The sequence below is a fragment of the Protopterus annectens genome, chromosome 17.part0 (assembly GCF_019279795.1).
Source record: "Protopterus annectens isolate FY-2018-M chromosome 17.part0, PAN1.0, whole genome shotgun sequence".
Taxonomy (NCBI): domain Eukaryota; kingdom Metazoa; phylum Chordata; order Ceratodontiformes; family Protopteridae; genus Protopterus; species Protopterus annectens.
Window position 1 is genome coordinate 81,119,505 of NC_056751.1, and position 17,947 is coordinate 81,137,451.

Sequence of the window (17,947 nt, forward strand, 5' to 3'; positions counted from 1 at the left end):
CTGTCCAATGCCCTGGACCCCCTGTTGGGGGAATGGATTATAGGGCTTTCCCCAGTGGGCATCGCTGCCACCATAGAATCTACAGCAGGACCCTTGCTCCAGAGGGGCCTATCTTTAGTAGAAACTAGGATTTTGTCAGGTTTTCAAAGGATTGTTTCAACCACATCCACTTCCTTCCATGATTGTCTTGAAACCAGGTCAACCAGCTCATCAGCAGGAGAAACCAACCAAGACATAGACGGGCCAGCCCCAAAAGCCTCAAGGAATACAGATTCCTCATGGGACAGTGCATCAGTGGACCAACACCACTTCCCCTGCTCTCTTTGAGTAGCTCAAGGATTTCATCAAAGAAGATATTTTCAAAGAGGGACCTTCCCCCTCAATTGAAACCAGCATATTTGGGTTGGGACTCTTTGTGCTTCCTTTTGCATGCATGGTTTCCATGAACTTCCCCAGTGGGATGCTCTGGGGAAGACTCTGAAGCATATGGGGAGCTCACAATGTATACTGCCTCGAGACTCCAAGGGGCTGACTGTCTCCACATGACAGGAAGAGAGGACAGAGGACCCAAAGAACTCACTGGGGGGACATGGGAAGATCCAAGTGAGAAACAACAGCTTCCTCCTTTGACTGTGACAGTACCCTCCTGAAGGCTGCAGAGACTGTTCCCAATGCAGTCCTAGTAGGATCCAAGGAACCTTACAAGGGCAAGCTTAAAGAACCCATCTGGCTCAGCTCTGAAGCAGATGCAGGAACCAAGCTGTTGAGCACTGAAGGATCAAGAGGAAGGGATGGATCTGAAAGCTTCAGAGTCTACCCCAACCCCATGGCTCTGAAACCACTTCAGATCTGAGGCACTCTGAGTCAACTGGGTCAGAGAAATAGTGACAGTCAGTAAAGTCCAGTCCTTCAGATCTGACACTGGCAATCCCCGAGGTCCACTCAGATCCAAGTCCCCCAAACCCAAAGGTCGTGTCAGGGAAAAAAAGACAATCAGAGTTGAAAAAGGGGCAAGTTCCTACCCTCTGACTGAAGCTGGCAATAGGAGAACCCCCAGTTGGATCGGCATCCTCAAAAACAGCCTCATCATTCTGTCAATGTCAGCCTCAGGAATACTCCTGGAGGACTGCATTGAGCTAAGAAATGAAGCCATGGGCAGGGGCATTAACACCCTTTGAAAGGGTCTTTTCTGCAGAAAAGGTCATCTATGCCTGGGGTTAACAGATTCCTGAGAGAACCTGGGCCCTGGGAATGGAGGAGTCGGAGCTCTAAGCCTGAAATGATCCAGAGCATAGGTCAGATTTGAAGGCTTGGAAATCTTTCAAAGCCAAACCAGTCAGTCTGGGGAATGTTTTCAGCATGAAGAAAATATTTACTAAAGCCCCCTAGCACTTTCAGAGTTATAACCCATAAAAGTAATTTCATTGAAACAATCACCTCATTCAAATACCTTGGTATTTGGCTTCACCAATCTGTCACCTTCCAAGAACACATTCAAACTCTCTGCTCCAAAATCTACTACCTCCTAGTGGTGACAAAAAACTGTCACAATTACTTTCACTTCCGATGACGGCACCTGTAGGCTATGGTATCCTGCTTGCATAACTGGAATATGGCTTGCCTGTGTTCACTACCTCAAACAAAAATTCAACTTCACAGACCTTATCTAATAAAATATCCCATTTCATTACAAGTTCTCTTCAGCCATCATTGCCACACACTATCCAAGGTAAATGTGCTCCCTGTATAAGCCTGAGCCTACCTTCTTCTTAATTTCCTATTTTTCAAACTACTTGAAGAAGGTATTCCATCTTCTCTTGCAGCCCACTCCCCTCACAGCCCACAACCTTTAAAGCCAGTTTACAGGAAGCCTTATACAACAAGCATCCACTACAAAACTGCATTGCTCAGACCATAGCTGCACTGTACTGGCTCCCATACTGTGGCAGTGTCTCCATCACCACCTTACTGACACTATAAACTACACTAAGCTCATGTCTGAATTCAAACAGTATCTAATAAAAAAAAAAATGTAAATGTCAGAATGCAGGATAGTTCACATAGTTACCACCCTTGCCACTAAGGCAACTCCTCTCATTTTATACCCTTGCTACCTCATCTCTTTACTTTAAGCTTTATGACTCTACCTTGTTTCCTTGCATATTATTTTGTTACCATTGTGTACCTATAATTATGATAGTCGAACACCAACTGTTACTATTCTAAAGTAACCCAGACTTAGCCACCATGTACTTGCCTTTCATATTACCCAGGTATTACTGCATCTCCTTACTGTATCCTAAATGCCTGTGTGTGATACAATCACGCACATAGTATATCTTCTTGCATGTACATTGCCTTTTAGCCTTTGTTTACCTATTATGGTTTAATTGTAAAACTGGTGATGTTACTGGTTTGAATGTAACCCAGGCTGAGCCTGCAACTGGTCATGTTGTGATTAGTGCGCTACCCTACTAACAAAAATGTAGAAAAAATAAATAAAGAGCATAGGACAGTATGTGTGTACATCTGTGTGTGTGTGTCTATCTATGGTATACATCCATACTGAAAAAGCATTATACTGAAGGCCATAATAGTATATGTACAATGCTGAAATGTCAAAATTTTGAAATCAAAATACCTCTTCCCATACATGTGTAGAGAGATGGACTTGCCCTCCCCCCCAAAAAGAAGGACCCATGTTAGTACTTGTGTTATATGGTCTGTTGTTTGCAGTTGTGTTCTGGCACAGTGCATGTACGGAGTACCTGCATCCTATTCATCTGTATTTTGAGTTAAACTGACTTAATCGTAAAGTTTTGACATTTTAGTATTTCAGGATTTTCCATATAGTGTTATGACTTTCAGTTAGTTGTCACATACCCCTGTACATCTCTATACCCTTATATAAATATATACAGATATAGATACACACACTCTCTCATGTTTTATTTTTCCTGTGTTTTTTCTTTTAAATCTTCTTAGTTTTTCCTACTTTTTCCTCATCACTATATTTATATGCTTTGAGTTGAATTTAGGTTAAAAATGCTACGTTTGTTAATACTATATATTTTTTCCATTCCAGAGCATTAAGGGTACATGTGAGCATAATTTTAGTGTGTGTTTTATATTTATTATGTTTTTATTGTTCATAGGTTCATAGGTAGGTACTAGGCTATTGGCCCTAGGGCCTATATAAGCCTAGCCAAAAAGGTACCCTGGCTTTCGCCACCCAAGAAAATTATTTTCCTGTGCCCCTGTTGAGCAGAGCCACAGAGGTGATCCCCGGGGTGAATTTCCTATTTCCCATCCAATCATCAAGATTTTTCTTGAAGAGTGCTAATGAGAAGCTTTGTTTGATATAGATAGGTAGTTTGTTCCAGACCGTGGGAAGTCTCTGGGACAGGAATCTATCCCTCCAGCATGTTCTGTTTATTGTAGTGACAAAGTTTAGGTCCCTAGAGCATGTAGCTCAGAGGGATTGGAATTTCTTTAAGTGGAACATGTCCAATAGCTCTGGGTTTGACATAATATATAAAATGAAGTAGATCTGGCTTTTTTCACATTTGTTAGAATGATATAATCAACCTATAGATATTTTTGATAATATAATTAATATATATATAAATTATTTTTATATTTACACATTGTACAGACTTTTTATATATTTACACTTTGTGCTAAATATATATTTTAATTCTACAGCCATTGCTTATCATAAATGGAATAGCATGGGGCCTGGTTTAGGGAATGAGTGTCATAATGAGTGGTGAAGTCGGTATCTGTAAATGAATTAATCAATCAATGAATCAATTAATTAAAATTTAACATATTCCCTGTCATATAATACTTAGGCATACTTTATTTCTTGTGAAATAATCTTGCAAATACTTATCTTACTTGCGCATATAAAAAAATAATTATTTTAAAACAAAATATTTTATTTATATTTGTTAACAAGGGAAAAGCAGTGATTTAGAGGGCCAATTGTTTGTAACATGTTGACATTTGTAACATGTCTGTTTTAACCTAAACTCACCTCTACAGTCAGATGGCTATATCTCTGTAATACTTTTATTTTTTTTTAGTTCTCAAAATAAGAATACTGGATAAAAAAATCTATAAACTATACATTATATGCGCTTGGATTTTACAAGCAATAAAATGGCTGTACTCTTGTGTATGCATTTTTTCTGCTTTTCTTTTCTATAGCATTTAAAAAGACAGAAAATACAATTTTTGAGAATTAAACTATATTTTCAGTTATTAAGCTATTCTAAAACAAAACAGATGTCTATTGAGTTGTCAGTGGGAATACTTTATATGTTTGTGTGAAATGAATGTCATAAAACTGAGCAGTCAAATATCTGTGCAAGCCTGCTGGTTGTTGCCATCAGTTTAGGTCTAGATTTCTGAAACATTGTGACTATTTAAACATGCAGACAATTCAATCAATCAGCTATGCATCATTTAGATGTGCTTTTAATTGAATACTACAAAATTACAGCATCCAAAAATGTCAGTTTTAGAGAGAAATATATGTCGGTTTTAGTTTGAATGAAATGGTAACCCTGATATAGATATATTCTGAAAAAAAAATTACATTTTTTACCCTGAAAGTAATTCCTACACCCACCATTTATATCAAGGAAACATTAAAGAGCTTTCTAGACTATTAAATGGTAAAGTTTATACAGGCCCTGCTCTTGGTATGTCTGTGTAAGGTAGTCTTTCAAACAATGAGATTGCTTAGCAACATTTTCAGGAAATTTTGTAAGAATACTTGGATACAAGTAGCACTTAGACTCTGATTCCAGATGAAAGGACTAATAGGTTGCAATTAACATATTGCCTTTATCAGTATCTATATGTTTAGTCTGGCATATTTATAACGGCAGAAAATGTCAACTTTATGAATAAAGACATATGAAACTTAGTTCTGGTGTTAAGCTGCCTTGATATAAATATATCCCATATTGATATTGCATTTCAAACTCTGAAAAGAATTCACGTGTCCTGTTTATAAACTGAATATTATGGGGGGGTTGTAAAAAAAGTTACAATGTAAGATGTGTACCTGTATAAGGAACTAATGTAAAGGCTTGTGAAAAACTGCATTTGATACATTGTATAAAAGAACATCTCAATCACTGACTGACATTTCTGAAAATATTTTTTATAGAATTATACCCAAATATTCAGGAACATGCTGTACATAGATTGTGATTGCACCTAAGAAGAAATATAAAGACTGCAATTTTGTGGGAAAATTTGTCCCAGCGTAGACTAAGAATTTTTGTTGGCATATTTACAGAGACAATAAATTGTCATTTTTATAGACAAAACAGGAGTTTAAATAAAAAAAAAAAATCTAAAACAATTTAACTATGTGATCATGACACAGTCACCCATAAATCATTTTATTACAAATGATAAATAGCATACTTAAACTAAACACCAACCACACAGATATAAGTATATATAACTAGTCAGACAGCAGTAAGTCAAGGAGAAACTCTCTCCAGTTTAGTACACAGATGTCTCCCACAAGCAGAGATCCTGCACTGCCCACATGCAAAGGAAACAAGATATTAGTAAAAATACCTAGGACCAGTGATGATCAGACAGTTACATCCCAATGAGCTGACCATTTTTCACATGTAGAAAACCCCATAAAATGGCCATTCTCAGAAGGCAGCACTACACTGATGTTATCAGATGTCAAAAATATTTAGGACCAAGCATAAAAGGGCACAGAAGGTATAAACAACGTATCCTTTCTAATAATATTCACATATCTTTTCTCTGTCCAGTTTTAGATTCCCAAATTTGTTTAGTTTTCTCCTTTTCCTTCCCAGTTTGTTTTCTACACTGACAGCATTGTTGTACCTTCCTACTTCGTGTCTCTCTTCATGTTACTCAACATACCTTTACAGGATAGAATAATTGATTTTTTCAGGGCGTTTGATGCTTTAGTTTTCCTTGTGCCAATCCACATGCACTGTCCCTGAAATCATATTCATAAATGTTCCCCAAGCACCCAAACTTCTAAGTGGATGTAGGCCATTTTGCTTAAGTAGACCTGTATCCCTCCTAAAGACAGTTTTATCCAGGGAAGCCTCATATTTTTTTTTCTTTTCTAGTCTGGAAATATTAACTTACTTTCCATACAAGTTAAACAGCCAGTGGGAGCAATTGCTTCACTTCTCACTCTGCATTCCCTGCAGGTTACATGAAAGTTTGCATTTAAAATAAGTGGATTTAACATGGCTTTTATGTTTTCTATTATTCATATTATTTATGTGAACTACAGCAATTATAATGCAAAAGCTTCACTAAAAATGCAAATAATTCATTTGCTGCCCTGAAATTGAAACCAATAGCTTGTAAACAGTAATTTAAGTCTCAGATTGTAAAGCAGATATTCAATATACCCACTGAAATGATCAGCTGTAGTTGCCATACATATGTACCACATCCATAGCATAAATAAAAAAAAAGATGTGCTGTTGAATGATAATAACTGGGGCAATATTTTCTACTCCAGTTTTCAACTCTGTTAGTCACAATATCCATGAAACTTTTGTGACACATGGGAGCCTGGCTTTAACTCCAAAAAGTATATTCATTTGTAAACTCTTGCCATTATGAGATGTGTGTGTGTGTCTATATACAGTTATACATGTACAGAAGGGTGGTTGCTTCTTGTTTCAAAATGATAATTAGTGTGGATTTCTGACTCCATATACGGTGCTCCAGGAAAGTCCTAGGTGGAATTTTAACTTGGACAATGTAGGGCTTGCCCTGATTGTGTTTCTTTGTCATTGAGCATTTACATGCTGGGCTCTCCTTAAGATGTTCCATAATTTTCCACTGTATAGTGTAGAGGCTGCAGAATGACCAAGACTGCATCACTGGATCAGCATTCCTGCATAATAACCATGTTCTTGGAAGTTTGCATTCAAACCAGAATGGGGACACTTTTTCTCATCTTCCTTTGTATGCAGAGCTATACATATTTTGTGTAAATGTTTGGATGAATTACTTGTGAGGATACTAGGCTGTGCATCACACTGACTGCACTGAAGAAGCAGAACTTCACTCAGGAAATGTATGAATCTCAGCTGTCTTTGTGTCTGGTAGTACAGCTAGAATTTTATTCTGGGAAGCCGGGGGCATGCTCCAGCCATGCAAGTAATTTCTGCCACACATATACAAGTCTGCTTTGCATAAATATGTTCAGTAGGTATGTGTGACTAAGTTGTGCACTAAGGATCGTAACAACCTCTGTAATAGATTAGTTCTCTGCCACTTCAATGTACAACAGAGAACACAATAAGGGCAGTGGAAAGATAACAAGGGTATAAGCGCTGGAAGAGACACCTCTCTATGTTCTTTGCAGGTATAGTTTTATTTGCTACCAAAACGTAAGGTGTCCAGGTGAGGGGATCAGAGGCATATGCAGAGAAACAACATCAGACATAGCATAGCATAAGGTGCCAGGGGTTACAGAGAGCTGTGCACAATGGAATTCAACTAAATGACTGTAGCAAAATCAAACCACAGAAGAGAATGTGACCACTTTATGATTTACTGGCAATACCCAAACTGGAGTACAACTGTGATAAGTTTCAGCAAAATGCCACAATACCCAAACCACTTCCTCAACCCATCAACTTAACTTACTTACGTGTTACTCACAAATGTGTGCAATTAGTATTGTTTGTGCAGTGTTAACTGCACATCTCAGTTCTGTAAATACAAGATGTCTGTTGTCAATCCCAAAGACATTTACTGTACCACAACTATCATTCTCTTTAATATGGATACTTTGGTCAAAGTATCACAGTTTTCATAAACACTGTGTGCCTTTTGGATTCAGATCATACTTAAAAAGGGTCCATGGACCACTGTGCTTAGCCAGTCAACATATGTATAAATAAACAAATGAACAAATGAGTTAATAAATTAATAAACAAACATTAATAAAATTCACAGATCACAGACATCTCAGACAAGTGTGACAATGATTACATAGACTTGTTTGAGAAGTCCTGTGAGGAAAAATGGACAGACTTGAATATACAGAAAGAATAAAAGAGAAAAAAATATATAGGATGAAATGGGTGTAGCCAAAAACATTCCATTTTGTACTCAAACTTCTTTTACTGTCCCCCAACTTACCTGGCATTTCAAACAAATGTGCACATCTTTCAAAATGTTGCCCCCTTGCAGTTAATAAATGTACTCATCATTTTCAGCAATTCCCTCAAACTACTAAAGATATTGTTTTTAGATTTGCACTCCTTTCTGTAATCAAGTTATATACTTGTCATTTTATGCATTCATTTATATAGTTGTAAAAATAATATGACCTCTGAAAAGTTAAGTTTCTTCGTGATGGACAGAAAAATGTACACTGTAGAGTACAAAGTGTATGCCTGGCTACACCCTTGGAAACAATAGAGGCTTACGTGTACCTAGTCAAAAAGTGCTCTCAAATGAAACAACAGTCTACCTAGTCAATATGCATAAACAGGCATCAAAAAGTTTTATGCTGCCATGTCGTGAGAATACAAGAAAAACAAAATAACTTTGTCATACTCTGCCTGCTACATTCTAAAGGCCACCAGGCTCTAAGGTGAATTTAGTAACTACTACTTCATCCTAACAACAGTATCCACTTCTTGTTTATCTAAACAGCTCAACACAACACAGCTTCCTGAGCTGGAATGTGCCCATGACCTTGTAGTGAAGAGACAAGCTTATTCCTACAGGTCTACAGTTTGGTCCTTTACTGCATGAAAACATAGCAAGTTATGGGTCTCACTCTTTGGTAATGACTCCTAGGTTCGTTATTTCCTTCATTGCAACAAGTAAATTCAACTTTAATTTTAGAGAGCAACAGAGAATGTTACACTACAGATGACGGTCTATCAATGGATTATTGTAGGGCTTGTCAAAGTTAGCCAGAATGAACTCTACTGTTCCAGCAGGATTACTGTAGTACAAGCAACAGGAGACACAAAAGTCACATTTTTACCATGGAAAAGCTTAATTTCTAAATAACTAGGACAACTGAGGCAAAATTGTTCTTTTCCCAACAAACAGCATTTTGCGTGCACAAATATGTGTGTATTATGTGTCTATATTATATTTGTACATAGATAAAACTTTGATATAGTAGCTGTAATGCTTTCACATTACAAATATGGAATCAAACAAATGCATCTGAAAACAGTATTATAGTCAAATTTTAAACCGTCTCCAAATCAGCTATACAAACAGCAAGTCTCCTTACAATGCATTGCTTCTAGCACAGGTTTCCATGAAGGCCATTCCTACATCTATTAGCTTCCACAGCCATTAAAACAACATATTGTTACAAATTAGATTTTTCTATTGCCTGGTACTGCAATTTCACTTTTAATTTGTTTATATTACAATTAAGAGACACAGCAAATGTCATTTGCAGTTATGTTCAACAACATGATAATCTATGGCAAACTAAGCCAAGCGATATATCAAAAAGTCAAAATAATATGCATTACAATGAAACAAGTTGGTGCTGTCAAATGTTATATGTATTCATAATTCTACTCAAAATGGCATTCAAGCATCAATGAATGGGTTGCCGCACTAAATAGTGGCATAGTTAAATAAAACACTTTACATCCCAAAACAGTTTGCCATTAATAAAGGACATAAGATCACTGCAAATCCATGCAGTAGCTTTTTCACTTACCTTCGTCCCGCTTGCGTTTGTTGCTGGTATCAGTGTTAGAGGAAGTGATTCCCAGAATTCCACTGATGGAGTAAGAAGAGCCCGCAGGGTCACTGTTCACTGAAGACACCTGAGTCACTGACCCTGTAGAGGCTACAAAAAAAGTGATCTAAAAACTCTAAAAATAATAAATCAACTGAATATGCAGCTAATATCCATTATATTGTGGGCTGATTGATTACGATTTTATTGTTACATTTAACATATGTTGTCAACAACTAAGAAAAAAAAACTAGTTAGTATGAAATTCAAATGCAATAGATTCAGAATCAGGAAAGGTCTGTTTTAAATTGTAGACAATCAGTTGTTGCTCTTCTTCTTTTGGCTTTTCCGGTTAGGGGTCGCCACAGCGGAACTACAGTCCACTAATGATTGGCAGTAGATTTTTACGGTGCCAAGGTGCCAGCTCGATGCCCAACCTTCAATGAAGGCACAAACTGTAGGCAATCAGTAAACATTTTAAATACTTCTGTCTTTTAGGCATTACCGGAAGCATTTCTGCACAATTTGATATGCCACATCTATCTACCTTAAATGAGTTAAGACTTTATGAAAACAATTTGAGGGTCATGATCAGGGAATTTGCATTTCAAAAGCTAAGATTCTGATAATTTTACAGCTGTTCAAATATTTATTTCATTCTGCCACTGGTGCATTAGGTAATGATTTAAGATCTGCAGTATTCTGAACTCCTCGCTCTACAGTGAAATTACCTTTGTGGTATGTGAAACACTGGTAAACATGTTTCCCCTTAAAAGTATTTTGTTTTACAGGGATCCCATCACAGACAAGTAATTTTCCCTGACATGTTTATATAGCTTCTAGAAGTGGTTTGGCTGGATACAAAAAATGTTTAACCAATATATTTAAAATGAAAATTCTCATAATCACAATGCATTGTACAAAGTATAAATATACTCAAATATTTAGGTTAACAAGGTGAAAATTTCCATTTCTAGCATTGCAGCTACGATATAAAATGCATACATTTAACTACACTAGATTCCATTATTTAAAAAGTAAATGCTAACTTACAGTTCTCATGCAATTTTATCATGAAAAGGGAAAGATGCATTTATTTCTCCCATATGCAAAACTTACTTCAAAAGCTTACTGCAAAATTGCTTACAAGGATTAAAAATAAAACTTGGTCAGAGTCTCCTAATAAACTGTAAACATTCTACAGTGAAATAACAAGCTAGTAATCAGAAGACTAGGACACTAGGCATTTGTTCAAAACAAGTACTCTTCGCAGAAGGCAACAGCCTCCCAGTGCCTTCATTGCAGGGGCTGCACTCCTTCCCTGAACTGCGTTCTACTCAGTATAAGCACCCTAAGGTCACTGTTACTCGGACACAAGATAAATACTCTGTTTTCACAAAAAATATTGTTTGTTTTTTTCCTGTCTTCAGTGACTTCAGAATGGGAAAGGAGCAGAAAAAACATTGTTACTAAATTTCTCTTACGTGGGCAAACAAAAACAGTGTCAGCGGTACAACAAGTAGCACACTCATCTTTAGTGTAGAAGGCTGTGGGTTCTTTTCCTACACCAGGTAGATCAACTGTCGACACAGTAGTGCAGCATAAGGGGGATGCTACACTCTTGGGTGTGCTATCCTTCAGACAAGATGCTAAACACAGGCCCCATCTGCTTGAGATGGTGGTAGCTCAACTGGATGTAAAAGATCTCACTGCACCGATCAAAAAGAAAAGGGGAACTTTTCCGATGCCCTGGTCATATTTACCTGAGTAGTATAAATACCCGACCTCAGGTGTCCCCTGAAAACAGTCTACTAGACTCATGGGACATATCTGGTCAACAATGGATAGATAGATAGATAGATAGATAGATAGATAGATAGATAGATAGATAGATAGATAAAATATTACTCCTTAAGCAAAACATCAGCACAAGTAAGCGACAAGGCTGTTTTCAAAACCTTCAGGCAATACTCATAAATTAATTAAAAAACAACAGTGGCCATATAACCTTCTGAAAGAGTCCTGGCTTTAAACAGTAATATTTTTTACTTATTTAACCTATGTTATGGTCATCAACGTTCTTACAGAGGATTACACAGCCTTTTTTAATCACATAGTCCACTTAAGATATTTTTCCAGAACTTTACTTGTTTTAACCTGATGAATTAATATGATAAGTGAAGTGATGGAAGTATTCAGAAAAGCTTGATGTTAAGTACCACAAGACAGTGCTTTTCTTCATTTTCATTTAGTTTCATGGCATGTGGCTTAAGGGGATAACACGGTTTGGCTACCCCACTAACAAATTATAGGACACACTAAGGTTTTGCTTAAAACTGACTTTTTTAGTGGGCAATGCATGACTTAGTTGACCAATAAACAGCAATGCCCAGAGGAACTGAATAATAACAAAACAGGAAACAATGATGGTGCTGCCTTTGGGTATATTATGGAATACACCACTGACAAAAATATTAAGACTGTCTGCTCTGTGCACTGGCATGCTTGATGGAAGAAAGGTTAAATGTTTTGCTCCCATGGTCTTGGTTTGTTTAGAGATGGGAGTTGGCTCTTACAGATGTTAGAATTTCAAGGCTGTTGATGCTAGAAGGAAATTTGAGAATAATCCATTAGGTACAAGGGGTGGCAATGGCTACTTTTCATGTAAGCACAGTCACAATGAATATCCTGTTTAGGAGAGTGAGATAGTTTGAGTAAGTTTCCATCAAGCACCTGTAAAACAGAAAATGCTTTGTATGCAGGCAAATGAATGGGTTATTTGACATTTTATTTTAATAACACATTAAAACTTTTGAAATGTATATATCAGCATATGCATTCCATCAAAAATGAGAACAGACTCACATATAAATAGGTTAATGTTGGAATAAGCATAGTTTCATATTCAACTGTTTGTTGCAGTTTTTGTAGTTAAAATAGCTGTGCATGCCACTGAGGAAGTCACTTTGAGTATAAACTAATAACTGAACCTTTTGACAATGTAAATGCATACAGAAAGCATGGTCAGATGTTCTTTTTCCCATTTATGACCTATTTAAAACAAAGAAAGGTGCTTTTAAATTTTGTAATTATATTTTAATGGATTTGACTTAATTCTACTTTATTTTTAAACATGCTGGAGTAAGAAGGATGTCTTCCTTGATGATACATTGAGAAACTAATGAAATCTTTAAAGATATAACAAATAATCGCTTTGCAGTTCGCCAAGATTCTGCATTTGTATTTCTAGTTTTATGATACTTGTGGGTTAGTAAGCTGAATCTAGACTCTGTGTGTGTGCGCATGCATATATGGCAACAGATATTTCTATAGCTATATATCTGTCTATATGGCATTAGTTCTTTTTTGTCAACTATTTTTTCATTCATTCTGTAAATCATCAAACTCTTTTTGCTGATTCTCACGTCACTGAATATTAACTTGTTTAAGAATGTTGACAGCAGGTTTAAGGTTTTTATCATTTTACCCACTGTTGTGCAACCTTGGAGTTGTGTGTATATATATATATATATATATATATATATATGTGTGTGTGTGTGTGTGTGTGTATGTAGTGGAGGTGTGAGGGGCAGCCTCCCACATATGGGAGTAGGATGTGGTGGGAGCAGCCTCCCACATGAGGGATGCAATGGGGTGTCACCCATGCAAAAAATAAATAAATAAAAGAAAGTCGAAGTAACAACTTTTTAAAAAACAGAATGCTCGTACGGGGCACAAAGACACAAGATAATGATTAATTACACGCTTTCGTTCCTTTATTCCTGGGAACTTCTTCAGAATGATAAGCCATAATGAATCAACCATTTTTATACAAAAATTTTAAGAAAATAAAAGAAAGTGTTTTTTGTTTGTTTTTAACGTATACCCAGGATTTTGTATGTTTGACCAGGTGTGGTCAATGTTTTGCCATTTGGCAATAGTTTATTTTAACCGTTGCCTACATATTCATATATATGATTTCACCAGGAAATACCAAACTCCTCAAACAGCAACTCTAACACCAGTGATCATTTTAGATTGAAGCTAAAATGATTGAAACCTACAAAAAACAAAACTATATAGGTTCCATGAGTTTCATTGAGCCATGTCCTTTTGAGTCTCAGATAATCTAGCCTGATTCATCACAGTCCAAATGATTTCGGAAATAAGCTCTTCTTCATAAAACTGGAAAGTTATACCATGTATTTTGACTTCATTTCCTACCATTGCACTAGATATTCAACATTTCTGCTCAATTGCTAATCCCCAGATACACGATTGTTAAGATTTATACCACAAAGCCATGAACCTCTTTATCAGTTAAGGACAAATCACCAAATGATGAAAACAACCTTGAGTTATATTATAATTATTATTACTATTATTTTCAGAAAGTATGAAGAAGATGGAGGAGGACAGGAGGGTGACCAGACTTACTAGCAATAAAGGTTAAGCTTTTCCAGAATGCATTAGAATTATTAGAGATCTTTACTTTGCTTTAGAATAACTTTGATACGATTTGCTGTTTTGGTTGTAATGTTTCTTGGCTCTATAAATATGGCCCATTTCTCTACCTTACCCAAAGTTTTGTATTTTCACCAGTTATACTGCTGCTTGTGGAAAGTTTTTTTTTTTTTTTCAAATGGTTGCACAATGTTTAGAAAAGCTTTCTAGGGCAATTGTTTCAGTCAGTGACTTAGAACATTTTCCAATCTATTAAGATCCCTAGAGAGAGGATGCAGATATCTTATAATGAAATAGTTACATGATATGGCTTTTCCTGGGCTGTGACCCCCATTTAGCAGAACACATTTAAGCTGGAGGGCAATCGTTCCAGACATGGAGAGTTCACTACAGACTGATTCACCTTTGCTGCACTATTTCTAAATCTGTGGCCACTGTCTTGGGCTACTCAAGAGTCCTCCCACACTGCATCAGTTATGAGAAAGACCCCAAGGTACTCCTCCACTAAGGCAGCTCCCCCTGTACCTGAAGAGCACAACCCCCTCTTTTCTGAGACAGCACCATGATCATGTATGTATGTCACCTTGCGCATCTATTTTACTCTACTTCCTCACTTAATTTACTATTTTCTATTGTTACACATTTACAATTTATACTTTTGTTCTCCTTTTCCCCTTGTACAATATTCACATCTTTCTCTTTAGCAAGTCTTTTTTACCCTCCCTTTATAATACTGGCAGAAAACATAATACCCATGAAACTTTTATTATATACATCGCCCACTTAATCTTTCTCCTAATACTTCCTTTAATTTAAAATTTCACCTGACCTCATTACTGTATATTCTACATTTCTCTAATGTACTATATGCTATTAAAATCTTAACCTTTCTCCATTCCCATAATAAGAGGCCACCCTGCCTGGAATCCCCAACAATCCATTTTTGCTGTATTTTCCCCTCCTCTTCTTCACTTCTCCTTTAACATCTTTTTCTTTTCATCCAACTATAATCTCCTCTTAACTACTCCATAATCCACTCCATCTACCATGTTATCCTTTTGCATCTTCATGTTTCTGTTATTCATTTTATGTCCCCTTACTACCTACCATGGTACTCTCACAGATTATTTGCACTCACACACTACCAGCCACCTTATCTATACTCAGACTAAACCCTCTTTCATATCTATTTCCTCAAATGTATTTAATGGTTTAACCCATTCACCTTTTCATGCACAAAACATCTAAGCATTCAGTTCATGTTGACAAAATCTGGAATAGATTCATATACTTTATAAAAAATTAACTAATCCTAATCCTTTCATCTCTAAAATCACTCTTTGTGGTGGCAACCATTCCAGCCCCAGCCCGTCAGCCTCATCCATTCTGCCATCCTCTGCCCCTAACTCCTACACAACATCCACAAACCTTTTTCTTACTTTCATTAACATTCATAGCATTCTAAAAAAGTTACAGACCTACAAGCATATTACTGTCATTATCAAAGCATGGCTAAAACCTCATATAAAATATTCTGAAATTCTGTATCCTGGCTACAATATAACTCAATATGACAGACTAAACAAAAATTGGGAGGCATTGCAATTCTATATAACTAAGTTTCTCACCCTCAAAACTAACATACCAACCTTCCAAAATGCAGAACTTCTTATCCCTCTTCTCAATGGTAATAAACATAAGAAGCTTTGTATAGTAGCCCTCTACATACTACCAGGTAATATTAGCTTTTTAGAAGAAATTATTTGCTGGATAAATAAAATATTACTATTGAAACCATTACCTTATGCAACGTTAACAATGAATGGTTATCTGTGACATTTAACACCCCATTTACTAGTCTTAATATGTATGGGTTCAGACAGATGATCTCTTCCCCAATTCAACAATGTGAATCATAAAAATTCTATCCTTGACTGGATACTTGTCTCTGACCCCAGCAAGTATGCTATCTCAGGGGTACTGCCTAATTCCCTCAGTGGCCATCACCCTAAATTCACCAATGGAGAAATCAACCACCAGCTAAAAAAACATCAATACAAAACTACCCAAAATCTTTCTTTCATCCTGATACATGCAATAATCTTCTAAAATCCATCAACTGGTCTCCACTCAAAGCCCTGCCTCTAGATAAAGCTGTCAACAAATTCAACAATATAGCAGCAAGTAAACACAAACCAACAGTATCCAGGAATCTCCACTATGTAGCAAATAAATCCAAGAAGTTCCAACATTAGAACAAGAACTGAGACACTCGAAGCTGAGTGGATTATCAGACTTAGGGCAGATATGGGACATGGTCTTAATGACCATGTTCCTATCAGACCAGACCTTTACTGTAGGCATGATCTCTAAGAAAATGGGTTTTAAGTATATTTTTATTATAGATACATATTGTATGTGTTGCATCTATGTATTTAATTGAATATGCCTTCTATGAATTTGTTTGTTTATTGTCATATTATGTATATGGAGTGTATTATATAGTCTATGAAATAAGAATGTTGCTTTAAGATTAATTAATTATTATCAGTCATGTGACCTTAATTAATTGTTATATAAAGGGTACTTTTCTAACTGCACTTTATTCACCTGAAGAAGCTAATTGTGAAAGTGCTTGTGTGTGTCAGTCTGACAGAATTAAACCTGCTTTTTAGAAATTGGAAGCCTGGTTTCTACTAGTTTTATGTTTTATTGGAACTTCTTGGATTTATTTGCTACATAGTGGAGATCCCTGGATACTGTTGGTTTGTGTTTACTTGCTGCTATATTTCTTATTATTTATACCAATGAATTCAGGAGTATGGCTACCGAAATTGAATTAATAGAACTGGAGTACAATCCTTTTGGGAAACCAGCCTGTATAGACTTTACTGTGGAACATTTTATATCTAGGGTAAGTGAGAACGCTAACCCTTTAATAAACAGTGTCCTATATGAAGAGACGACCGACTTACCAAATGTTGATTTTCTAATGCTCAAAACTGAAGTACTCTCATTAGAGAAAGATCTTTTTAAACTTAAAAGGTCGCAGTATGAAAAATTCCATCTAGAAATATGTGTATGAGAGAATATTGTCTCAAGAGGGCTTAGAATATTGAAAATACCCGCCCAAATTAACTGTGATGAGACCCTGCTCACTGAATGGCAGAAACTGAATTTACCTATGAGTATAAGCTACCTTAGGTTGCTAATACAATCAGCAACTAGGGAAGCATAAACAATGACGAATATTATTAGAAATAAGTTTAACATCTTAAGTGAAAAATATGGAGCTGATATGTTGCAACAACATTTGACTGAAATTATTGATAATGCACAGTCATATGCAAGAAAACTTATCCAGATTAAACTGAAAAAACTACAAAGGGATCGTCAAGATTTCCGGTGTGGCAATGTGTTCACCTGGCCACGTGACCCGATTCCACCTATTACTAATGCTCATTTCAGTCAGTTGCAAGAGGAGGATGCCAGAACCAATGATGAGGTGAAGGCCGATGGATCATCAAATCAGGGAGCCGCTCGAGATCAAGAAGAAGTGACCAGACGAATACAGAGCGACGTGATGATGTCATCTACGTCTGAGAATACTGTGCAGCTTGAAGCTAGAAGGAAGACTTTCTTTACCACAGCCGAGGTACACAGAACAGAAGATGAAGCTGTTGTTTCAGTTTATTCTTCAAGTAATGGAAGTTCCAC

The 17,947-nt window shown here is 36.5% G+C and overlaps 1 protein-coding gene across 1 annotated transcript in view; it reads right to left on the minus strand.

Annotated features, from left to right (window-relative positions):
* PAX5 (paired box 5) overlaps nt 1-17,947 on the minus strand; it is a 1,024,079-nt gene that overhangs the window by 904,075 nt on the left and 102,057 nt on the right. Inside the window, exon 5 of the mRNA XM_044059634.1 lies at nt 9,746-9,877. Coding sequence (XP_043915569.1) covers nt 9,746-9,877 — 132 coding nt within the window. The remainder of the gene's footprint in view (nt 1-9,745; nt 9,878-17,947) is intronic.